This window comes from Lepidochelys olivacea (genome assembly GCF_965140295.1).
Source record: "Lepidochelys olivacea isolate rLepOli2 genome assembly, chromosome: 19".
Taxonomy (NCBI): Eukaryota; Metazoa; Chordata; order Testudines; family Cheloniidae; genus Lepidochelys; species Lepidochelys olivacea.
This window is the reverse complement of record NC_140429.1, coordinates 6,031,484-6,056,590: the sequence shown is the minus strand read 5'-3', so window position 1 is coordinate 6,056,590 and position 25,107 is coordinate 6,031,484. Positions and strand designations below refer to the sequence as shown.

The 25,107-nt window shown below is 60.6% G+C and overlaps 1 protein-coding gene across 5 annotated transcripts in view; it reads left to right on the top strand.

Moving 5' to 3' along the window:
• The window catches only part of ADGRB2 (adhesion G protein-coupled receptor B2), a 101,010-nt gene that overhangs the window by 40,723 nt on the left and 35,180 nt on the right, over positions 1 to 25,107 (top strand). For 3 of the 5 annotated variants that reach the window (XM_084652471.1, XM_084652469.1, XM_084652470.1), the window contains 7 exons: positions 5,262 to 5,345; positions 8,680 to 8,844; positions 14,006 to 14,170; positions 17,691 to 17,855; positions 21,887 to 22,051; positions 22,629 to 22,730; positions 23,444 to 23,550. In XM_084652471.1, coding sequence (XP_084508597.1) covers positions 5,262 to 5,345; positions 8,680 to 8,844; positions 14,006 to 14,170; positions 17,691 to 17,855; positions 21,887 to 22,051; positions 22,629 to 22,730; positions 23,444 to 23,550 — 953 coding nt within the window. The remainder of the gene's footprint in view (positions 1 to 5,261; positions 5,346 to 8,679; positions 8,845 to 14,005; positions 14,171 to 17,690; positions 17,856 to 21,886; positions 22,052 to 22,628; positions 22,731 to 23,443; positions 23,551 to 25,107) is intronic. The other 2 variants (XM_084652473.1, XM_084652472.1) reach the window with 1 other exon arrangement.

Here is a 25,107-nt window from a genome sequence, read left to right as displayed (position 1 = left end):
CGCCTTGCCCGCTGACCTTCGCTCGCAGGGGACCGGTGCGGGGAAGAGCTTGGGGGTCCGGGATCTACAGAGGATGAACATGGGAGCCCTTTAGATGCTCACCCCAGCCCAACCCGCATCCCTTCTGCTCAGTCTGAGCTGAATTCTGCTGCGACGCTGTAACGAGGCTGGTTCTGGCAGGACCCAACAGAGAGTGCCAATTCAGGACAAATTCCTTGAAGCAGGGCAGTTACAGCACAAGGCTGGGGTTTTTCCACCTCCAAGGCAACCAAACCAGCCAGACAGAGCAGACTTTGGTCTCACCCCACTGGCTAACTACAAGTCACACAAGCAATTCCCTTAAGCACTCCAGTTTCCCAGTATCTCCACCAGTGTCCCTTGTTATAGGGACAGATGATTATGAAAACCAGTACCCCAGTAAAAGAAAAAGGGTTCTCTCGATCCCAAAGGACCAAGCCCCAGACCCAGGTCAATATACAAATCAGATCTTACCCACAAATCACGCGGTTGCCAATCCTTTAGAATCTAAAATCTAAAGGTTCATTCATAAAAGGGAAAAGATACAGATGAGAGCTAGAATTGGTTAAGTGGGATCAATGACATACAGTCATGGCAAAGTTCTTGGTTCAGGCTTGTAGCAGTGATGGAATAAACGGCAGGTTCAAATCCAGTCTCTGGAGAACACCCACAGCTGGGATGGGTCTTTCTGTCCTTGGTTCAAAGCTTCAGTGTAGCAAAGTCCCTCCAGAGGTCAGAAGCAGGACTGAAGACAAGACGGAGGAGCTGCCGCAGCTTTGTATAGTCTCTTGCCATGTGGTCTCTTTCTTTGTCCCAAAGACAAGCTGCCCCTCACATGGCCTGGAAACACCTCAGAGTTCTGTCCATAGGCAGGTCCCTGCACACCTGGCTGAGTCCCCAGGCGAGTCTGCCTTCTCTCAGTGGGTCAGTTGTGTAGCTGATGGTCCCTAATGGGCCATCCAGCAGGCTAGGCAGAGCTGACACCAACTTGTCTGGGGTGTCCCCCAGAAGCATAGCATTAGTTTGGAATACAGACAGTAGAGAGCCAATACTTATATCTTTAAATACAAAAATGATTCACGCAAACAGACAGCATAATCCGAACCAGCCAACCATCACCTCGTCTTAGACGCCTTGTTTGACCCCCTTTATACACGATTTGGCGCCACTACAGGATCTTGGTTGCAACACTGTTCTATACGATTCCAGTTCAAGTCAGTAACGTCACAGGCGCCTCTCTGGGAGCTCGGCTGCAGGGATCCGCTGCACAGCCCTCGTGAGTAGGCCCATTTCCTCCAGCCCTGCTGGGCGAGGGGAACCCCTGGCTCCCCCAGACTGCCCGAGCTGACACTCTGAGGGCAGCCTCCCCGGCTGGTCGCAGCTAAAGGCCTGAAGCTGCCCAAAGTCTCACAGTGATCTGAGATCAGAGGAGGGAGGCCCAGCTGTTAGGGGGTTCGGGGAAAGGGTGCGCACCCTGGGGGCGGAGGAGGGAGGAATGCAACAGGGGGCCTGGGTGAAATTGAGCAAAGGAAAATGTTAGCTGAACATCAGGTGACATTAGCTGCTGGGGAGATGCAGGGCCCACAGGACGTGGTTCTCTCAGGGAAGTGGTGGAAGGCTCCTGGCTTGGCCGCGGCTCTGGAGGGCGTGGTTGGGGCGGGGGGGTGGGAGCACTGTGTTCTGCTGGCGGGGGGGATACGCAGACTCCCAGGGCCTCAGCCACTGCAGCCTTGTCCACCACGAGGCCGGAATCAGCCGTGCCTCTCGCTGGCTTTTCACGTGGATCCCCCCCCAGCCTCCCGTCCGTCTCTCTTGTGCTCCGGCTGCTGGACGTGGGTCCTGCAGGAGGGTGCTAGCTAGGCTGTGAAACGCCGCGCGCTCGGCTCTCTCCAGCAGGTGGGCGCTCTCCTGGCATGTGCTCTGTGCGCCCAAGGACGTGGCAGGAGGAAGGTGCTTGGACTGTGCACCTGCCTCTAGCCGCGTCGCACCTGGTATTGCAAAACTCGCCGACAGGGGCTGGGGGAGGAACACCACAGAGCTGGGGCCAGGTTCTGCCTGGCCCTGCCCGGGCCCCCAGCATCCAAGCAGGGGACCCGGGCATCCTGCCTCCGTAGCATTTGCTATCTGCTTTGCCCTGGTGCATAGTAAATCCTGTGAGCCAGTCAGCGATCAGCTCAGCTCCCCATTGCAGGGGCTGTGTGAGCTCGCCGGTGTGTGGAACGACACCTATAGCTCTTGTCACTAGACCCTGTGTGCTGCTGGCATCCTCGTCCTGCCCCTTGCAAAGGCTGCGACGATGCTGCCCAGGGTCTGGCTGCCACATGTGCCCAGCATGGCCCAGTGGGCAGGGCTTGGGCCTCAGGACTCCTGGGTTCTCTTCCTGTCTCTGACCTGGGCAAGTCTTGCTCTCTATGGTTCCCCTTCTCCTCCCACCCTTTGTGTATTGTTAAGCTCTTCAGGGCTGGACCTATCTCTGGCTGGGTGTGTGTGTACCGCGCCTTGCACAAAGGAGTTCTGTTCTCTGTTGGGCCTCCCGGTGCTACCGCAGTGAAGTACTCCACGAGCATGCAGCAGGCCGGCCAAGTGGGCAGTGGTGTGCCTGCTTTCCAGAGTGGATGTGCTTATGGGAGCTCCTTAAATCCATTGCACGGTGGCTCTAGGTCACGGGGGTGCTGCCCGTTCCAGAAATGAGCCTTGCCGGCTGCCTGGCCTCCAGAGGGAAGCGTGCAAACCAGATGAAATCGCAGGGATCCGCAAAGGGATTTAGCAAAGAACTAGATGGTGCAAAGGGTCGAATCACCCCGAGGGGGAAGGGAGCCCCGCTCGGCAGGGGCAAGATCAGCCTTCTCTTGGAAGGTTTATTTTAACATGGGCTCTCCTAAGTGTCAGGGGACTAACTCTGTTGCCCAGAGTCAAGCTTGGTGGGTGCATCTCAGACCTGCCCTACCCTGTAACACCACCTTGCCAATGCATCGCAGTCTGGCCCCGCAGCTCCCCCTGCTATTCCAGGCCTCGTCCTCCCCCACGCCTCTAGCTCTGCAGCTGCATCTGTGCCCACCCCCCCTGCTGTTCCATGGCTCCACCCATGGCACCCTGCTAACCCAGCCCAGTCCGGCCGGAACCCCCGCTGCTTGGGCCTGCCCTGGTGCCAGCTCAGAGCTGGATGGAGCGAGAGTGTGCCAGGCAGAATCTGCAGTGAGGTGATGGACTGGGATGCTGTGAATGCTGCTCAACGGCAACACGAGGCAGTGGGTGGCGTACTGCAATGCAGGATGCATGCCTTGGGTAGTGGGGGCAGGGCCCTGCAGTGAAACAGTGTGGTTGGAGGTAGAATGCAGTGATGCTGCAGTGTGGGAGCAGCACCCTGCAGTGGGGCGGGGCGGTCAGAGGCAGAGCGCAGTGATGCAGTAGCAGGGGGCAGGGTTTGGCAGTGCAGTCAGAGGCAGAAAGCAGTCACGCTGCAGTGGGCAGTGCAGTCAGAGGCTGAGCAAAGTGACAATGCCGCAGGGGGCAGTGCCCGGCAGTGAGGCCAGAGGCAGAGTGCAGTGATGCTACAGCAGGGGGCAGTGCTTTGCAGTGAGGCAGTGCGGTCAGAGGCGGAGGGCAGTGATGCTGCAGCAGGGGGCAGTGCCCGGCAGTGAGTCCGAGGCCGAGCGCAGTTATGCTGCAGCAGGGGGCAGTGCCCGGCAGTGAGGCAGTGCGGTCAGAGGCAGAGGGCATTGACGCTGCAGCAGGGGGCAGTCCCCAGCAGTGAGTCCGAGGCCAAGCGCAGTTATGCTGCAGCAGGGGGCAGTGCCCGGCAGTGAGTCCGAGGCCGAGCGCAGTTATGCTGCAGCAGGGGGCAGTGCCCGGCAGTGAGGTCAGAGGCCGGGCGCAGTGATGCTGCAGCAGGGGGCAGTGCCCGGCAGTGAGTCCTAGGCCGAGCGCAGTTATGCTGCAGCAGGGGGCAGTGCCCGGCAGTGCGGTCAGAGGCAGAGGGCATTGACGCTGCAGCAGGGGGCAGTCCCCGGCAGTGAGTCCGAGGCCGAGCGCAGTGATGCTGCAGCAGGGGGCAGTGCCCGGCAGTGAGGTCAGAGGCCAGGTGCAGTGATGCTGCAGCAGGGGGCAGTGCCCGGCAGTGAGGTCAGAGGCCGGGCGCAGTTATGCTGCAGCAGGGGGCAGTGCCCGGCAGTGCGGTCAGAGGCAGAGGGCATTGACGCTGCAGTAGGGGGCAGTCCCCGGCAGTGAGTCCGAGGCCGGGCGCAGTGATGCTGCAGCAGGGGGCAGTGCCCGGCAGTGAGGCAGTGCGGTCAGAGGCAGAGGGCAGTGATGCTGCAGCAGGGGGCAGTGCCCGGCAGTGAGTCCGAGGCCGAGCGCAGTTATGCTGCAGCAGGGGGCAGTGCCCGGCAGTGAGGCAGTGCGGTCAGAGGCAGAGGGCATTGACGCTGCAGCAGGGGGCAGTCCCCAGCAGTGAGTCCGAGGCCAAGCGCAGTTATGCTGCAGCAGGGGGCAGTGCCCGGCAGTGAGTCCGAGGCCGAGCGCAGTTATGCTGCAGCAGGGGGCAGTGCCCGGCAGTGAGGTCAGAGGCCGGGCGCAGTGATGCTGCAGCAGGGGGCAGTGCCCGGCAGTGAGGCAGTGCGGTCAGAGGCAGAGGGCAGTGTGTTGCTGTGTATTAGAGGCTCACACGTCACTGCAATTCCTTGGCCAGGGCAAAAGCTGCGAGGTCTGTGGGTGGGGACAGGAACGGTTCCTCGGAGATCTGGAGGTGGCTTTGCCTGCTCCCCGCCTGTCTGCCCTTGCCCAGCCCAGCACCTGCACCCTGAGTTGTTTGAGAGAGCGAGGCCTGTGTGCTGGGGCAGGGAGGAGCTGGCGGCAGGGGAAGAGGGCGAGAGAATCCAGGAACCATTAAGGGAAGCACATAGGCCTTTGGTCTAGTGGTGAGAGCACAGGCCTGGCAGTCAGGACTCCTGGGTTCTCTTCCCAGCACTAACCCCTGTACACTGCATGACCGCGGACAAATCATGGAAATCTCTCTGTTCCTGTGTCCCTGTCTGTAAAATGGGGATACTAATACGGTTCTGGCCACCAGTCCCATGGCGTAAAGGTCCCACAAGTGACTGGGGTGGGGAGGATTCCCCCAGTGTAGGTCTGCCGTGAGCAGCCCGCACAGACCCCTGTAGCAGCCCCAGACTCCTGTAGGCCAGGACACAGATACCACCGCCCCCCCACATTCTCTCACCAGTGTCTCCCTCTCCTCCTCTCAGGCGATGACGTGGAAGAGAATCAGAAGGTGAAAACACAGTGGCCGCGGTCGGCGGACGAACCCGGGGTTCATATGGCCCAGACAGGTAACGGTGCTGGGAGGGCAGGTTCTGTGGGTGAGGCGGTGCGTTTAAACTGGGAGACGGGTAGCCAGGGCGCGAGTTCCTTGGGGAAGTACCACACCCTGCACAATGCTGGCCGGTCCCTGTGGGCCATCTTGTCCGGACACACACAGGTGTGTGCTTCCTGCAGGAAATCTGGGGGAAATGGACAGACTTGCAGCCTCCCCTGGAGGCAACGAATCTACCCGCAGGCTGGGGGAGACGTTCCAGCATCATCGGCCCTTCCCTAAGTGCCGCCAGCCCCCAAGCAAACGCAGCAGCTGCCGGTGGCGCTTGCTGGGCCTGGACGAGGCTTGGCCCAGAGCCAAGCTCTGTGGGACTTCTCTAGCCAGACGGTAGGGCCAGGGCCCCACCCAACCTGCCCTGAAGGATAGCAAGGCGGGGTTTGGGGTTAATGGTGATGATGATTTATTTGTATTACTAGGAGTCCCAGGCAGAGAGTAGGGCCCCATTGTGCTGGGCACTGGACTGGGCTCTAGCAGGCCTGGCTTCAGTTCCCTTTTCTGCCACTGGCTTCCTGAGTGACCTGGCCAAGTCACCTCATCTCTCTGCACTCGGTTTCCCATTGGCTTCTTGTATGTTCTATCCCTTTCTCCCACCTTTTGGCTGTTTAAATTGTAAGCTCTTTCAGGCAGGGACTGTCTCGCTGTGCGTATGTACAGCACCTAGCGCAATGAGTTTGGACGGTCCCAAGGCAGTACCATAATAAACACAATGAATAGTAATATGTACAGCACAATAGGGCCTTGTTGTTGATTGGGGCCCATTGGTGGTTCTAAAAAAGCAGGAGGCCCTGAGTTCTAATCCCAGTTCTGCCACTGACTTACTGTGTGGCCTTGTCACATCACTCTGGGAATTAGGCACCTTATTACCTTTGAAGATCTGGGCCGCTGCCCCTCTGCCTCAGTTCCCCATGTGTAAAACCAAAAAAATACCCAGGGGCGATACTGTTTCCCTCCCTCCCAGGGCTGTGGTGAGGTATAATTAGCTCATGTCTGCACAGCTCTTTGAACATTAATGCTAAGTGTTGTAAGGCAGCCACCTCTGGGATGGAGCAGGGGCCAAACTGACCAGCCTCAGTGGCACTCTGCAGCAGGCTGTGTGTGACGGGAAGCCAGTTCTCCACCGGGCTGTCCCATAAATCAGCCCGGGGATGATGATAGTTCTGTGCGTTTTAATTAAGGAGAAAACCCTGACAGTTTAAAAACAACTGTCTGGCTTCCATTTACATGTGCCCTGCGCGATCTCTGGAGATGGAGCGAGTTCCTTTGTTCCCAGCCTGTGCGCCCACTTAATTTGCTCCATGTCTGTATTTTCTTTGCACCTTCCTTAGAGGAGTGAAAAAAAAATCTGTTAATTGTTTAGTTCAAACATATTTATTTAGCGAATTCAACGGGGTCATTTGAGCGCCTCTTGTTGCCCACTCCCGGATTTATAGGCTGTGGGCTGCTCCGTGCTTGGCAAGTTGGATGGAGCCTGAATCGCAGGAGTGATCAGGGTGCAGTGAGTCTGGCTTGCGGATCTCAGATACTGCCATGCCCACGGCTTGGAGATCGCTCCCATGTAGGGGCCTGATCCTGTCCCTGTTGAAATCCAAGGGGGGGTTTGCAGCCGGCTTTGGTAGGGGCAGGAGCAGCTTTCCCTCGCAGGACTTCCTCTGTCTTGGCTCCTGCTCGTCCTCCTTGTACTCAGGTTGGCATTAACGAGCCCCCCACCCTGCCAGTGAGATCAATGCCTGCCAACACGCTGGGCCCGCAGAAGAGCCCTGCTGTCCTATAGCGGACACCTCCCTGCCCCTTTCAGTCCTGTCGCTGTGGAAGTCAGCAGCCAAACTTACTGACTTTCCTGGGAGCAGGATTGGGTCCTTATCCTACTGTCTGGGTGTCTCGCTGGCTGTGAGACCTGAACAGAACCTGGTGCTGCGTGAACACGCACTGAACTGTGGTGAGTTAAAGCTCCCGGTTTGGGACGGGAACCTCTACAGTACTACAGGAGTGTGTGCGGCCCTGGCAACCCGACAATAACAAACCAGCGTCCAGCCCTGCAGTGGTGTGGCCGGCCCCAGCGCTCCTGCCTAGGAGCTTTATAACAACAAAGTGGTGCGTACGCGCAACCCTACAATAACAAACGACTGATCATCAAGCCGATGGGCACTGAGATACATGGATTAAAAATGCTGCCAAGGTGCCATGGATTGTTACAGTTGTAGTAAATTAAGGGCACAGCCCCACTGTTCACCAGCAACCCTACGATAATAAACCGTGCCAGATAACACACTGGCGTTCAAGTACCATGGAACGAATCAGGTGGTGTGCCGGATACCCTGCATCTAGTGGGCCAGATCCCCAGTAAGTTGGCCTAGCTCCATTGAGGTCAGCGGGCCAGATCGTCACTTGGTATAAATCTGCGCAGCTCCTTTGAGGTCAGTATTTATGCTGATTTTCACTAGCTGACTCCACTGGCTTCGGTGATGTTACTTCTGATTTACACCGGCGGAGCTGAGAGCAGGACCCAGCCTGTAATGGGTAATAACCGCTCAAAATTCTATCCCACCCTTTAATTTCTGACTGAGTGTGTGAGCACCTTGCTGGGAGCCCCGTTCCAGCTAATCTCCACTCTCTCTGTCTCCAGCAAATAATAATCCCCTTCCCAGGCCTCCTGCGTACGTTCACTCTTAATTTGAATGGATATCCCTACTGCTGGCCTGTCCAGTAACTTCAAACGGATCATCAAGCTTAATAAGAGTCGGATTGTTGTAAATGTCAATATCACACCTGCTCACCGGAGAAAGAGAGATGGAGCCCTGGGCCCACACAGCCAAACAGCTGCTGGGCCTGCCAGCCCAACCGCCACTGGCCATGGAGCTTTCCTAGGAACGGAGCCAGACTGGATCCGATCAGGGCCCAGTGTCCTGCTTCCGACTGGCCCACAGCAGCTGCTTCAGAGGAAGGTGCAATAAACCCTGCAGCTCTGGGATAACCTGCCCCCTGGGAAATTCGCTCCTGACCCCTATTAGTTAGAACCATTAGAGGTTAGCCCTGGGGCAGGAGGGCTTTGATTCCTTCCCAAAGCTCCTGTGTTTTATTAAGCCTCCCCAGTGTAAACCTGGCTCCTCTCACTCTCCAGATAAATGTCCAGTCCCTTTATTTTTAACCCTGCTAAGCTCAATGACAGCATGTTGCAGTGAGTTCCGCAGGCCAATTGGGCATTGTGTGCGTGTCTGTGTCCGGCTGGGGGGCACACTGCGTTTTGAAAGAGGCCGGTTGGCCAACGCGTGTCTCTCCCTCTCTCCCCACAGGAGACCCCGCCGCAGAGGAGTGGTCCCAGTGGAGCGTCTGCTCCCTGACGTGCGGGCAGGGCTCTCAGGTGCGCACACGCTCCTGCGTCTCGTCTCCCTACGGGACGCTGTGCAGCGGGCTGCTGCGGGAGACGCGGATATGCAATAACACGGCCACCTGCCCAGGTACGGGGGGGCTGGCAGCGTGGAGGGGGGAGTTGTGGCACTTGGTTCCATTTCATAACTAGGGTCCCCTGCCCCCACCTCTCACCCACCGGCTGTGCCATGGGCACAAACTGGCCCCATGGGGGTGCAGAGATGCTGTATCGCTAGGATGCGCAAAGCCGCCCGTCCCAGGCTGCAGTGAGCGTCAGCTGGCCAGGTAGGTGAGCTGTGGGGATCAGGATGGCAGGGACGGGGTGACCCTAGGCTTCTCTTTCCCCCTTCCTGAGCTGGAGTGATGGTCTCTCTCCCAGCCCCCACACCACCCTCCCGTGGGGGACCCAGGCTCCCCATGAGCCATTCCCATCCTGCCTGGGGGAGCAGCAGCAGGACATCCTAAGGGCCAAGTGAGAAACTCCTGTCCTGTCTACGCCTGGTTTCCTGCTCTGGGATCCGCCCACTGGATCCTGATCTCAGCTGTGTCGGGGAGGGGTGAAGCCACTGGCTCCAGGACAGCCACTTGACCTGGGGCATGTGAGACCAGACCCCGGCCCGCCCCTCACAAGGTGCTGGCGCGGGGCGGGGATTCTGTCCTGGGGCAGTGCAGCGTGGGCGGGGTTAGATCCCGATCCAGCTCTCAAAGGGGATGCGGAACCGGGCTTTGAGCTGGCTCATGCTGCCGTGAATCCCGAGTGACTCTGTCGTGGTAAGGAGAAGTGATTTCTCATTTACACCAGTGTAGTTAATCCGTTGGCCTGAGCGAGAGACGTGCAGGACGCAGGGTGTAGCCCATATCCTGTCCCCCAGGGGACACCTCTGTAGGACTGAACCTTGGCTTCACGCACGAGGCGCTGACATGTGTGAGCGTGGTGTATTTATCTCTAACGTTACGCTGACCAGCCGGGATCTTGATATGCTAAGCAGATAATCCTGATGATGACGTTGGTGCGGTGAGTTAGGTGGGTTCTCAGCCCAGCTCCGAGTGGAGACAGGCACCCACAAAAACCATCGCGACACTTGCTTGCAGGCTCAAGCAGTGCCATGGGGCTGAGCTCCCTTCACCCACAGGACAGAACCAGAGCCCCCGAGTGGGGAGTGAGGCAGGGACCAGGCGTGCCCTGACTCTCCCCTGCTGAACCTGGGCACGAACTGAAACTCCCAGGGCTGGCGACCTGGCCAAAGCGCTCAGCAATCCCCTGCCAGGTGGTGTCTCTCTGCTGCGGGAAATGCCCCACACAGGCCCCCAGCAGGGAGGAAGGTATTTTAGGGTAGGGAACGAGTCTTTGCCTGGGTAGAAGGAGGGATTCAATCGGGGGAGGACGGCGCCTGCCTGGATCCCATAGAGATGGTGCATGCGATGGCATGGAAGGACGGGGCCTGTAGCTGCCGTGTCCCCGGCACCAGCTTGCAGGGTTAGAGCGCAGGTAGCCGGCACGTGACGCTTGGAGTGTTGGCTGTGCATGGCCAGCCCGTTGGGAGCAGGTTCCCTGGCTGCCAGGGACATCTTGGTCCTGTGCCTTGTGCTGTTACACTCAGGGCATGTCTACACAGCAGCCGGGAGGGTGACTCCCTGCTCGGGTAGATGTGCCCAGGCATGCTCTGCTCGAGCGAAGGTGCCAAAAACAGCCCTGTGTCCGTGGCGGCTCGGGCTGGCCATCCGACTACAGACCCACCCGACCCCCTGGCTCCGTACTGGGCTAGCCTAGCCGCCCCCCGGGGTGGCGTTGTCTTTGGGAGCTCAGAGAGAGGTGGGCAGCTTCTCCCGAGTGGGGGCAAGTCTCCCTACCTGACACGCACCCAGCCAGCTCAGTGATCCATCTCGGCTCAGGCTCAGATAGCAAGTGTAAAAAATCGGGACGGGGGTGGGGGGTAATAGGTGCCTATATAGGAAAAAGCCCCCAAAATCGGGACTGTCCCTGTAAAATCGGGACATCTGGTCCCCCTAGGCTCAGTGGCCAGCAGCGCGGGGAGCCCCTTGAATTGCCAGACCAGGTCCTGAGCATCTTCCGCTCCCACAGACGTCAGCTGAGAGGACTGGGCCCAGCGTGTCGCTGGCCTTGGCTGGTCTGGGGCTCCAAGGCTGGGAAGGACACTAGGCACCACACTGGTTCTGCTGCAGACCTGTGAGTGGTATCGGTGTTTTCCCTCGTTCAGCCACCTGCCCAGGGGCCTTGTCCAGGCCAGGGGCTGAGGTGTGACCTTACAAGCGAGAGCCTTTCACACGTGCTAAACTGGCTGACTTACAGTCGGCCTGGCATGTGTGGCCTAGTGGGTAGAACCCTGGGCTGAGATGTAGGAGACCTTCATTTTATTCCCAGCTCCGCTGCTGGGTGACCCTGGGTAAGTCACTTCCCAGTTCTCTGCCTCGATTTCCCCCTCGACACAGTGGGGATAATGATGGGAGCTGGGGCCGAAAAGGGCTCGGTGTTATTTTTATTGTCCACCCTAGATTGCCATATGTGTTAGCAGGTGTGTGCTAAGACCACGCCTTGAATCTTAGTCCAGACAGGGCCTCCCCATCTTCTACCCTTCTGGCCCTTCCTGATCTTCCCAGTCTGATTGCCAAGCCTGGCTTCATTTCATTGCAAGTGCTAGTGGAATAAAAAACCCAACAGACTTGTCATGGGCTCAATCCCCACAAGCAAGAGGAGGGCTGTGTGGGGGCGGGGGTAGGAGCTGTTCTGAGAGTTGACCTCTTCCTATTGCCATGGCCTCGGATGAGCTGCGGGTGGGCTCAAGGAGCCACGGTCATTACAGGATCAGGGCCTTTGCTTCCCTGCAGCTGGATTCTCTCTCTCAGTCTAATCTGGCCCCCTTTGGGGGCTTCCTGGCTGTCATAAAATGACAGCGTGGGCAGAAAGAGTCTGCTTGTCATGTCATAACTCTCCTCTGCGTTCCCCAGCCACGGGCTGACGCGGGCTGTGTCCCCTCCTCTAGTCCAGGAGGAGATTTTTCTCCAGGCTGAAGGCTTTTAGCTCAGTGATGGCTCGGTCTTCTCCTCCTCTTCCCGGAGCTTTCAGGTTATCCCTCCCAACTGCTGTTTGATTCTCAGAAAGCTCAGGTTTCAGAGTAACAGCCGTGTTAGTCTGTAGTCGCAAAAAGAAAAGGAGTACTTGTGGCACCTTAGAGACTAACCAATTTATTTGAGCATAAGCTTTCGTGAGCTACAGCTCACTTCACTTCCCTGAGGACTAAAGATGCTATGCAAAGGCTTTGAAGATGGGCGAGGTGTTGAAACTGCCGGCGGAGCCATGGAAATGTAAAGCACGAGGGCTCTGACTGCCGGTGCTGAACCAGTGGAAACTTGGCCCTTTGCATCTAGTCGGTTTCACTGCTTTCCCCTCCTTGGTTCATCGGTTTCACTGTGGTTGGCAAGACCCCTATAAACATCAGCGGAGGAACAGGAGCATCCCCCCTCTCGCCCCCCGTGCAATAGTTCCTTTATTTCAGAGTAGCAGCCGTGTTAGTCTGTATTCGCAAAAAGAACAGGAGGACTTGTGGCACCTTAGAGACGAACCAATTTATTTGAGCATCAGCTTTCCTGAGCTACAGCTCACTTCATCGGATGTTGATTTTCCACTGAATGCGTCCGGTGAAGTGAGCTGTAGCTCACGAAAGCTGATGCTCAAATAAATTAGTTCATCTCTAAGGTGCCACAAGTCCTTCAGTTCCTTTGTTGACTCTTTTATTTTTAACAAACCTGAATTATTTTTAAAAATCAGAAACTGGAATTTTGAAAAATAACCATTTTTTTTTTATAAGTCCCAAGCGGGCCATGACCCTGTGACCCAATTAGTGTGTGGTCCTGCCATCGGAGTCTGTGACCGGATTCTCACAGCTAGGCAGGGTCCTGGGGTCGCCAGTGGGGTCCCACGTGGATCCATCCACACGCATCAGATTGCAGCCGGACATTCAGGTTTTCAAGGCCTTGTCTGCAGGGGAAGGTGCCACTAACGCAACTTATTTCAGGGAACTTCTCTGGCTGGTGCTACACAGGAGGGCCGACCAGAGGATCACAGAGGTCCCCTGTAGACTTAGGCTTTATTAATCTAAATAGACTTTGAAACCACTTTAGTTAAACTGGAGCAAAGCCACATGTGGCTGTTCTGGTTTCAGGTTATTTTGGCGTAAATAAACCTGTTCCTAATCGACTTAAGCGAAACTGGACTAAGGGTGTCTGCACAGGAGCTTGCACTAAATCGGTTTCAGTTCACACCTGAGGTTAGATAAGTGCTCGTTTCTTGTGTAGACAGGCCCGAAGGGCGTTAGGTGCCCGCTGTAACCCAGTGGGGGGCGTTTTACAGCTCCACCCCTGTGCAATGCCCACAGAGAATGTGGGTCTGTTAGAGGCTCAGCGAGAGAAACAGGCTCGGAGAGGTGAAGTGACTCCTCCCAGGACGTATGGCGAGTCAGTGGCGGCTCTGGAAATAGAACCCAGGAGTCCTGACTTCTGCTGTGGCAGCTCATGCGGTTAGCTCAGGAGGTCCCCGGTTTACCCCCTGGTGTGGTGGCCATCACCCAAAGATCCCCTGGGCCTTGGAGTCTGCTGATCTCCCACCATGTCGAGCGTTCACTGGGATCTTTTAATCACTCTTGGCCCCACCTCACTGCCACCGCAGCCTTTGGAACCAGCCTGAAGGAAAAGGCTGCCTTGGGTTAACGTGCTCTAGCTAGGAGGTTATACTAGGGGGTGTGGCTGAGACTAGGGACTGGAGGAAAGTCTGACCTGGCTGTGTGGGAGACAGACCCTCGCTCCTCTGCTATCTCTGTGGCCCCCTTGCCCTCTGAACATTTCTTGTGATCGTTGAGTCCCGGGGAGGGAGGAGAGCTCCAGTGGTCAGAGCAGGGGAGTGGGAGTCAGGACTCCTGGGTTCTGTTCCCAGCACTGCCACTGACTCACTGTGTAGCCTTGGAGAAGTCACATTGCTGATCCGTGCCTCAGCTTCCCCACCCGTAGAACGAGGGTTGTGATGCCTCCCTGGCCACGGTGGGATTTGAGCCCCGTTTCACAAGTGCTTCCAGGTCTTCAGTGCAGCAGCTCAGGCCTTCCCTCTGCCGTGGGGGCGCTGCTTTGGGTGCGGGCCTGCACTCCTGGGACGGAGCGCCCCCAATCCCTGTCCCCCGCCATGCCGTCTGCTGCGCGCGGGCTAGGCCGGAGGCGTGATTGCTGTGTGCTGTATTGCAGTGCACGGCCTGTGGGAGGAGTGGTCCCCGTGGAGTCTGTGCTCCGTGACCTGCGGGCGAGGGGCCAGGACGAGAACCCGGCAGTGCGTAGCTCCGCAGCACGGCGGGAAGGCCTGCGAGGGCCCCGAGGTGCAGACTAAGCCCTGCAATATCGCAATCTGCCCTGGTTAGTAACTTGCTCCTTGGCTCTTCTCCTCCGCACTTTCCCGCTCGGCTTTCCCGCTTGCCTGCCTTCCCTGGCCATCCCTCGAAGCCCTCAGGTGGCCTCGCCCCCGGAGACAGCCCCACGCCACGCTCAGAAAAGGCAGCTCCCGTCCCTGGGCGGTCTCAGGGCACTTAGGCTCTGATCCTCAAAGGTATTTAGGCTCCCAGCCTGGACTGAAATCAAAGGCAAAGACCTTTTGAGGTCCTATGCGTTAGGTTCCCCCCGGGACTGAGAGCCCTGGGAACAGCCTAGAGAGACTGGTACCGAGGTCATCTTCCGTCCCCCGGCTGCCCCTCAGCTATCCGCTAGCCGGCACGCAGGCTCGGAGTGCAGGGAGCAACGTGTGTGTGTGTGTGGGGGGATCACGAGGGGCGGGCGGGGGGACTGATAGGGCTGTGGCACGGGATGCAGATGTCGTGCTGGAGAGGGATGATTTGGGGAGCGGACGAGGCATGCCCGTTTGTTCCTTTCCCTGAGCTAGGACAGCGGGTTGGAAGGGGACTCGGACGGGAGTTTGGTCGGAATGAGGCCGGCAGGGGGTGACCCAGGGGAGCGAGGTGTGAGTGCGAGCGAAGAGGGCGGCTGGGGTGACTGGGAGGGGGATACGTGACTCCAGCTTAGACAGACATCCCCCCACATTAAAGCCCAGGTTCCCCAGCTCTGGGGCTGAATGGCCTGCGTCCAGCTCCCGATGGGGCCAGTGCCTGTGATCCGGGGGCTAGCAGCAAACGCAGCCGTCTCACTACGTGTGGCAGCTCGGCCGGGGCCCCGGCGGGCTCAGCAAGTGACATTTCTGTGGGCGTGCGGGATGCACGTGAAATACACTGAGCGTCCCCAGAGGGTCGCCTTGATTCCAGCCCCTTGTGGGGAGGGGGAGAGCCCCGGGGGCTGGGGAGGAGGAACGGGAGCAGAGTCTTCCTGAGACAGGACTGTGAGACATCTGGGTGGCATATCGTGCTATGCCCCAGCCTGGCTTGTTAGCTCACAGGCCCTGTGCGCGCCGGGAGGCCACAGCTGTTCCCTGGGGCGCTGGAGGAGGGAGGTGTGAGGGCAAAGGAGGGTGATGTGATGGGGCTGTAGTGAGGCATGAGATGTGGGTACGCAGAGCTCTATGGGCAAGAATGGAGTTGTGGGATGGGGTGAGGGGGCATATAGGGCAGAGTAAGGGGGAGGAGCTGTGGGGATTCGGAGAAGGGGCCCTATAGGGGCAGGAGCATACAATGGGCCAGCTGAGATTGTAAGTAGACCCCTCTGGGAGCAGTGCCAGGCATAGGGGGGCTCTGGGCCTGTCCCATCAGGGAACTTTGCTGCCAGTTCCCTTTCAGCAGCCAGAGCTCCCCAGCGGGCGGGGGCTGCCAGCGGACGTAGCCGAGGTGAAATCGCCAGCGAGGCTGCGGGTGGCCGCCCCATCTGTGCCTGCTGCTTTAAAGGAGGGGCAGCGTGTAGCTCCGTCAGCGGTGACTCCTGCCCGCCCCGTCACTGGCCGGGGGAGAGCAGAGGACGAGGGGCTCCCCCTTTCTGTGGAACCCCCACCTCCGTGCTGAGTCCTGACACGGCCCCTTGGGATACTCCCCGAGAGATCGGGGATGTGGGGGCTCTTCCCCCTGAACGCTGTTCATGTCTCCAGGGTGTCTCCCTAGCTCAGAGGCCCGGGGTGGAGGGTTGCTGCCCCACAGTACCTGGGCTGCAGTGGGTCACTCCGGGCTCTGCCTTTGACCCAGCATGGTGGGCGGGTGTCGCTCATCTCTGTCGGTGGGGGGGGAAGCTGACAAGTAGCACCCAGCAGGCTGCAGGCGGGTCGTTTGTAAGCAGCTTTGTGTCCAGGGCTAACGAGCAATTCCCTCCAGGGCAGAGCTGGGCAGTGGCCCAGGGCGGGGGATGGCATGGCATGCTGGGGTGGGAACCCTCCCAGAGCCCCACGGTGCCCACCAGGAGCCAGGAGGAGGAAACGGGAGTGAGGGGAGGCAAAGAACAACTGCCCCAGCTGGGGTCGATGGGCCCTGCTCCACTGGAGCGAGTGGGCCGGGTCCCCTTGCTGTCGAGCGGTGGTGGCCACACCAGTGGCGGATCTGGCCCGAAGCGCTTTCTCTCTCTCTCTCTCTCATCCAGTTATTGATTTTGTGGCAGTAGATTGCCAGCTGACTCTTCGCTGCCCTGTTGGGCGGCTGACGGGCCAGACAGGCTGGTACCAGCCTGTGGGGAGGGCGAATAGCTGTGTGATCCCAACAGGGGCCTGGGGCCAGGAGTGCATCGAGAGCGATGGGGAGGAAACGTATTCGCTTGTTTCTGAGCCTCCACCCTGCCCCACCCGGGCCTGTCTCCCAGATCCATCCCCTGGCGCGCGGGGCCATCCCCGAGCCCCACGTCGGTTAGTTTCTCTCTCCTTCCTGGTTTCAGTGAGCGGATCCGCTGCATTTCCATGGTGGTGGTTTTAGGACACGGGTCAGGCCAGGGGCTGGGAGTTGGATGCTCAGGAGGCGGACGGGGGCCTAGATGACCTGCGGGTGCTCCTGCAGAGCCAGCCTGCTGCTCTGGGCTGCCTGGCAGCTCGTTAACGCTCCCTCCCACCTGGGCCTGGCAGGACACCCCCCCCCCCCGGGGAAAGATCCATGCCGGGTGGGAGCGCCACCGGGAGCTGCAGAGGGGAGGAGTCGCGTCTGCTCTGCACCCCAGTAAGGGCCCTGCTAAGGGCTAGCGGGAGGATTCATGGCTCATCCTGCTCTGCTGGTGTGGGGGAAGTGGGGGGGCGTAGTCAGGGCAGGATCCTTCCGCTCTCCGGATGCATCTCGGCTCTGCCGTGCAGCGGAGATGCTGCTCACACGTCTCAGCCCGGGGTCACCCTGGGGATGCCCACAGACCCCCGCCCCCCAGTGTTTCCTGTAAAGAGGCTGGTGGGAGCAGGCCCAAGTGTGTCTTGGCCTGCTGTCCGCTGAGCCGCTGCAGCGGGACCACTCCTGGGGCTAAGGCAGAGAGTCCCCCTGCAATGCGCCCCCCACCCTCCGTGGCTGGAGCCTGGGGCTCTCTCGCCGGAAGCACCGGCAGCCCACGGCGGGAGCAGCAGGCTGTTACCCGGCAGCACTCTGCTGAACTGTAGCACCGTTGGCGTGCAGGGGAACAGGAGCCACCAGAGCGGGCCGAGTCCTGGTGACCCCTGCCTGGGTGGCAGCACCGTAACCACCGCGGGGAGGCAGGAGGTGAACCCAGAACCTCGAACACCACAACACAGGCAGCTAGAGTTTCAGCTCTAGGAGCAGCTGTTAGCTGGCAGCAGTAGTAGGCCATTACCCTCTAACCGGCCAGCCACTAGAGCGGGATGTGATGCACACTTTGCCAATGTGTGGCCGAAGCTCCTAACCGGATAGGGGAGGACGAGGTTCGTGCCTGGATCTGGACACCAGGGCCTAGAGGAATTGCCCCTGCCTCCCGTCCCCCCAGCTCCTGTTCGCACTAACCACCTTCTCTCCTGTGCTTTCCCTGGCAGTGGAAGGTCAGTGGCTGGAGTGGGGCTCGTGGAGCCGGTGCTCGGTGTCGTGTTCCAATGGGACCCAGCAGCGCACGCGCAAATGCAGCGTCTCGGGCCACGGCTGGGCGGAGTGCAAAGGAGCCCACGCCGACGCCAGGGAGTGCATCAACCCCAACTGCCCAAGTAAGGCTCACGCGCGCTCCTTACGCTGTGGGGGGGCAGGGGGCTTGGGCGCAGCAGGGCACGGCGTGGCTGGGACAGGCCACGGGGAGGGCGTCAGAGCTCGGAGAAGCTGGGGACACCGTGCTGGGCGTTGCTTTGGTGCAGACTAGTCCACACGTGGCAGGTGCTGGCATGTTGGGGCCCAACCCCTGCACAGGGACTCTGGCGGGAGAGTAGGAGTGCCTCTGGGTGGGTAAATGCCCCCTTTCGGTAGCTGGGTGTGAGCAGCGGTGCTGTGTTGGGGGGGGGCGCCTGCATTGCCCTGGGTGTGAGTGGTGGTGCTGTGTCGGGGGGGGGGGCGCCTGCATTGCCCTGGGTGTGAGTGGTGGTGCTGTGTCGGGGGATCCCGTGCATCCTGGTGGATGTGAGTGTCAGTGCCCTGTCGGGGGGGGGGGGGTTCCCATGCATCGTGGGGTGCGTGAGTGGCAGTGACACATTGGGGGTAGGGTCCCTGTGGGTCACTGTGGGTGTGAGCGGCGGTGCCGTGTTGGGGGGTCCCCAAGTGTCGCTGTGAGTGTGAGCAGCGGTGCTGGGGTGGGGGTATCCCCGTGTGTCGCTGTGGGTGTGAGCAGCGGTGCCGTGCCGGGGTGAGGAGATCTCCATGTGTCCCTGTGAGTGTGAGCAGCGGTGCTGCGTCAGGAGATCCCCATGCACTGCGGTGAGTGTGAGCAGCGGTGCTGGGGTGGGGGTATCCCCGTGTGTCCCTGTGGGTGTGAGCAGCGGTGCCGTGCCGGGGTGGGGAGATCTCCATGTGTCCCTGTGAGTGTGAGCAGCGGTGCTGCGTCAGGAGATCCCCATGCACTGCGGTGAGTGTGAGCGGCGTTGCTGGGGTGGGGGTATCCCTGTGTGTCGCTGTGGGTGTGAGCGGCGTTGCTGGGGTGGGGGTATCCCCGTGTGTCGCTGTGGGTGTGAGCAGCGGTGCTGCATCAGGAGATCCCCATGCACTGCGGTGAGTGTGAGCGGCATTGCTGGGGTGGGGGTATCCCCGTGTGTCCCTGTGAGTGTGAGCAGCGGTGCCGTGCCAGGGTGCAGGGATCCCCAGGCGTCACTGTGGGTGTGACCCGTGGTGCCATGTTGGAGGATCCCCGGGCGTCGCAATGTGTGTGAGCAGTGGTGCTGTGCAGGGGTGGGGGGGGGGTCCATGTGTCCTCACGCTTGGCATGGTTTGCCTAGTGAGTGGGGGTTTGTTCACACTGAGCCGCCCCGCTGCTGATGTGCAGTGGGAGGAGCTGCCTGACCCTCTGTGCAGGGTGCCCTGTCTCCCGGATCCAGGTTTGTGCGGCGCTCGCTGTAGAATGGGCTCTGTCCTGCTCCCCGAGCCCGCTGCTGTCCTGGGTCTCTGATCCCGGTCTCAGCTGTTCTTTCGGGATCTCTGCATCCAGCAGCTCCGGCTGTCCCTCTTAGCCTGTGGCCACCGCAGCAGCTGGCATCTCTGCTCCATGGCAGGCCCTGGGCTGGGTCCCAGACTCGGCGTAAACACATTTAAACTGAGCCACAGACAGGGCCCGTGAACCCGTCTGCGGCACCAGCTGCGCTCCATAGGATCGCTAATCCCCAAGTAGTGGGGATGGAGCTGCCCGTCAGCAAGCGACAGTGAGAGATGGGCCCCGGCTGCCTCTCCCCGCCACAGAGCTAATCGGTCAGCTTTTATGAGAGCTAAAGCAGAGGAGCTGGGGGACAGGGTACGTCCAGAGCTGGGGAGCACCCGTCTCCATCTCCTGGGGGCTCCTGCTCGCTTGGTGATAGTTGTGGCTCCCCGCTGGGCTCGAGCGCTAGCCCCATGGCACGGCGGCATCGTGGGCCTGCCAGGGGTCCATGGCTCCCACGGGGGGGGGCACAAGCATCCGTGTGAGCGCTCGCGATGGCACTAGGAGCCCGCTGGCCCAGGTGCACGGACTCGGCATGTAGCTCTGGGAATGCGCCCATGCACGAGCACGCCCGGTAGCATGGGGAGCTGAACATGTAGGCGTGAACCTTCACAACCGCCCAGAACCACTCGTGCGCGCGTGCAGCAGCAGCAGATGCCCTGACGAAGGGCCCCGTGGCTGGTCAGTTGCTGCCAGGACCAAGGACACATCCAAGGAGATGCTGGCCTGGCTCAGCGTGAGCCCAGGCTCCCGCGCAGAGAGGTTTAACCCTTAGCCCTGCCGCTAGCCGGGGGAGGTTTGCTGTCAGTCCAGCAGGCGGCCCCAAAGACCCAGGGTTCTCTCCCGCTTTCACACTCGTGGTCTGCCTGTGTGTGCTTCAGTGTAGTCGGTATGTGCAAATGCAGCCTGGGCAAGTGTGCACAAGCGGGCACCAGTGCAGGGTGCAGCTGTCTCATAGGCTCACGTGCACCCCGAGCGGAGCCAAGGACCTTTCCCGGACCTTGGTGGCCCTTCGGTGCAGAGGATGGTCCTTTCCTGCCAGCCTGCACCTGCCAGCCAGCGCGGGGTGAGCCGGTCTGTGAGAGTCGGCCCCGGGACAGGGGCGGGCAGGTCTCCTGACGATGCTCTTGGCTTGGCCTTGATCCTTCCCCCTATTCCCAGTCAGCCCCGGTCCCTCGGGTGGGTCCAGACAGGCCCTGTGCACCCAACCCTGGAGGGAGGGCAGGTGTTCGGCCCAGTGCAAAGCAAGGGCAGCTGCTGTCACGTGCCTGCTGACCTTTAAATATCACTTGGCTGCCGTGAGCTGCATGGAAAGGTCGGGGGCGCCGGCTCCTGGCAGGTCACGTGGCACATCAAGGCTGCTCGGAGGGGGGAGAGACAATCCGGGGAGGGAGACCGGAGCCAAGCTGCTGAGCCCCACAAGGCTCCGAGATCGGCGGGCGGCGCTGCAAACCTGCCGCTCTGGGCCGCTCGAAGGCTGCACGCTCCGCCCCCTGGATCTGCGTGCCAGTGGCGAGGCCGGGCGGCGTGACCCAAAGCCTGGGGCGCTGGGCTAGGAGGCGGGAAGCCTGGCTTCGAAACCCACCCCCCTCGCTGAGAGTCCCAGGGTGCGTCGCTTCCCTGCTCCGCGCCTTGGTTTCCCCATCTGTGCAAGGCTGGCAGCGATACTGACCCACCATTGGCCGATGCCTCGAACCTCAGCGGCGTCTCCTTGGACTCTGCTGTGGCACCTGACCCTGACCCTTTGGGGGTGGAGGTCCCCCCAGCCCTGCAGGGGTACAACCAATGGACTGAACCAGGGAGCATCAGGAGGAGAGGCAGGGGGGATGGGGAGCTGCATAGGTGGCTGGAGCCGGGCCCGCAGAGGGGGTCCTGGGGAGAGCAGGCGGGCTCTGTCTGGGCTCCTCTGGATTGGCAGGTGTCACGGAGTGTGGGGGAGTCCAGGCCCTGCACCCCTCTGCCTGGGACTCACTGAGACTCTCAGCCAGCCAGTAAAACAGAAGGTTTATTGGACAACAGGAACACAGTCCACAACAGAGCTTGTGGGTACACCCAGGACCCCTCAGTCAAGTCCTTCTGGGGGAGCAGGGAGCTTAGACCCCAGCCCTGGGGTTCCCTGTGTTCCTCCACCCAGCCTCAAACTGAAACTAAACCCACCCAGCAGGTTCCCTGCTGCAGCCTCCGTCCACATTCCTGGGCAGAGGTGTTACCTCCCTTCCCCTCCTGGCTCAGGTGACAGGCTCTCAGGTCTCCCATCCCCAGGGCACATTCCCAGGTCAACACTCCCCCCTCCCTGCTGCGTCACATCGTCACAGCAGGCAGAGGGTGGGAGCGTGGGTCTTGGGGGGCAGGGGTGTTGGGACTGAAAGGACAGGAATGCCGGGGGTGGTGCTAATTAGCCGAGGACACCCTGGGACACAAGGGGACATTTGTCTCGTTTGGTTGAAATGAAGCTGAAACGATTGATTAATGGGTTTAATAATCTGTAGAATATTTGATTAAAGTCATTATGGGCTGGCGCGGCCGTGTCCCAGTCTCTGGCAGTCCCTCTCGCTTGTCTGTCTGTCTGGTCCCTGCCCTGCCTGCATCAGGGCCCTAACATGCATCTCTTGCTCCCCCTCGCAGCCGACGGCAAGTGGGGCCCATGGAACCACTGGAGCTTGTGCTCCAAGACGTGCGACACGGGCTGGCAGAGACGTTTCCGGATGTGCCAGGGCACGGGCATGCAAGGTTACCCATGCGAGGGCTCTGGAGAGGAGGTCAAGACGTGCAATGAGAAGAAGTGCCCAGGTACTTGGTGGAGAGTCTGCCGACCCCTGCTCAGCCTCCAGCCCAGCACGCGGGCTTCCCCTGCCTCGGGACCCAAGGACTCTGCCTCTCTCTGACCAGCTGGTGTGATGCCTTCCGTCCAGCCAGCTCCTCCTCCTCCTGTCCTGCCCTGACACCCAGCCAGCCCGTCCGTCTGTCCTTCCACCTGCCTGCGCTCCCTGTAGCCATCTGTCCTTCTACCTACCCACCTTCTGTCCATCCTTCCACCCGCCCTCTGTCCCTCCATCTGTCTGTCTGGCCTTCCACCCGCACACTGTCCCTCCATGCGTCTGTCCGTCCTTCCACCCACCCGCTATCTCTCCACCTGTCCGTCTGTCCTTCCACCCACCCACCGTCTCTGCATCCGTCCTTCCAGCCGCCCGCTGTCCGTCCAGCTCCCTCTCTCAAGCCTGTCCTCCCTCCACCCCACCAGCTGACCGGCCACATACCTGCTAGTCCTGCCCAGCAGGCACCCCCCTTCCTCCCGCACCAGTCTAGTGGCCCATCCATGCAGAGCAGCCGTCCGGGGGCCCATCTCACCCTCGCATTCCCTTGGCAGCCTACCATGAAATGTGCAAGGACGAGTACGTCATGCTGATGACCTGGAAGAAGACGGCCGCTGGCGAGATCATCTACAACAAATGCCCACCCAACGCCACCGGTGAGCGGCCGCGGCACCATCTCTGCCCCAGCTCCCACCTGGGCTGAGAGCCGAATGGGGAGGGGGGCCAGGCATGTGGGCTATGGGATTCACTTGCCGGCAGGCTCTTTTCTCTCATGACCCTGCCTGCTCCCCGGGACCCCCTTGCACTCCCCAGAACAAGCTGAGCTAAGGCTGCTGGCCCCTGAGTAATTCTGCTGCCTTCCTAGAAGAGCTGATTCCCCGGCCTGGCTTCCCCATGGCACCTTGTTGGGTGGGGTTTGGGTGGCTGCAGGCTGCAGGCTGCTGCTAGGGCTGGGACTTGGGGGAATCTGTGTGCGTTGGCTCTGGGGGGGGGGCTGCGGGCACTGGGGCTGGATCTGGGCCTGGGGGCTGTGGACACTGAGGCTGGAAGGCAGGGGCTGCTGGCACACTGGGGAGCTGTGGGCACTGGGGGGCAGGGGCTGCAGGTGGTTGCTGGGGCTGGAGCTCGGCCTGGAAGGCTGTGGGCACTGGGGTTGAGGGGCAGGGGCTGAGGGCTGGAGCTGAGCCTGGGGCTGTGGGCTCTGGAGCTGGGGGGCAGGGGCTATGGGCAATGGGGCTGCGGGCTGGAGCTGGGCGTGGGGGCTGTGAGCGCTGGGCACTGGGGCTGGGGGGTGGCGTGGGGGCAGGGGCTGGGGGCGCTCGGGCTGCACAGGCTGGGTGCTCCATGCTTCTTTTCCCCTCTTGTCTAGGATCCGCCAGCCGTCGGTGCCTGCTGAATGCCCACGGGGTGGCGTACTGGGGCATGCCCAGCTTTGCCCGCTGCATCTCCCACGAGTACAGATACCTACATCTCTCAGTAGGTGCACGCTCCGGTGGGCCCACGCACTCTCTCCCCGCTCCTCTCTCGCCGGCGCCGTGCCGGGACGGCCTTGGCACTGCTGGCCGCGTTGCTTTGAGCCTCCCTTGTACAGGGACAGAGCGAGCCGCCCAGCCAGCCCCCTCCCCCCCGCTCTGCTGAGCGCCCCCCGTGTGCCCTGTGCCGCCAGCCACCTGACTGCAGGGGCCATTTCCTTGAGGGGGCTCTTGTTTCTTGGCCGGTTGGGGGCTCCCAGGGCTTGCAGTGGGTTCGGGTGCCTGGGCCGTGGTTTGAAGTGGCTGGTCGGGGGGCGGCTTTGATCTGGCGTTCTCCAAAGGTGGGGATTGCTGCAGTCGTTGCTGCAGGAGAAGGTGCCTCATTCCTCCTCCCCGGGATCAGCCTCGTCCCCTTGGTCGAGCCCCCCGGGCCAGCGTCCTTGGCCACGGGGCTCCCGCTGGGCCGATAGGTCCCTGGGCTGGGGCCGCTGATGCGCTGTCGGATCTGTCCTTCCTCCATTGGCTTCCAGTTCTCCCAGCCCTTGAGCCCCACTCCATCCTTGGGAGCCCTGCGCCCCAGCTGTCTCCATCCCCTGTGACCCGACCCTCCTCATCAGTCCCTTCAGCCCCTGGATCGCTGCTGTCTGCCCCCTTCCCTCCCCAGTCCCACAAGCTGCCCAAGGAGCCATTGCAGCTCAAGGCCATGGGGACTGACCCGCGACTCCAGTCTGGCCGCAATCCCGCTGGCTGGGCAGGATGCCGTGCTCGCCAGGTAGACCTCGCAGGCATGCCTGTCGCAATGGGCTCTGATCTCCTGGCCTTGTGTGGCTTTGCCACGCACATTGGACCCGCCCATGCCCGTTTCGTCCTCACTGTATGCCTTGTTAAAGGGAGAGAGGGGAGCCCCTGCAAAGCCAGCCTGCCCCCATGTCCAATCCCTCCCCCTCCCCTTTCCCAGAGAGGGTGCGCTCAGAAACCGGCTGACCCTCGGGATTGGCAGACAAAAGCTCCCCCAGTACAGAGCAGCCAAGCAGCCCCTGACTCCCGCCAGCCAAATTGCTGCTTTGCATGAATATTTCATTGCAATGGAACCTAATTAACGTCCTTGCCCCTGGCTCCCTCCCCCACCCACCCCAGGTTAGAGGTGGGGGCTGATGCTAATTATCCCTCTGTGTTGCCATCTTCCCCATTCTCGCTGTGTGTCCCGTTCCCTGGCAAGGCCAAGCGCTCTGATGCGGTAGATCAAGGAGCTGCCTTGATTAGCGTTATCCCCATTTGACATATGGGGAAACTGAGGCACAGGTTGGGGTGTGACTCACCCTGAACAGTGACTCAATGGAGAAGCTGGACTAGGACCCAATGTTCCTGATTTCCTTGGCCCCTACTCTAATCCACTGGCCCCACGCCCACCTTTGGGGGGCCACAGGGGCTCAGGGGCTGCGGTGTGGGGCCTGGAGAGGGGTTGGCTTGGGTATGGCACCTTCCTTCCCTGGGCCCTGCAATGGTGGCTCCTGGGATAGGGTGGGACATGGGGAACTTCCCCGGGACGGGCCATGTGTGG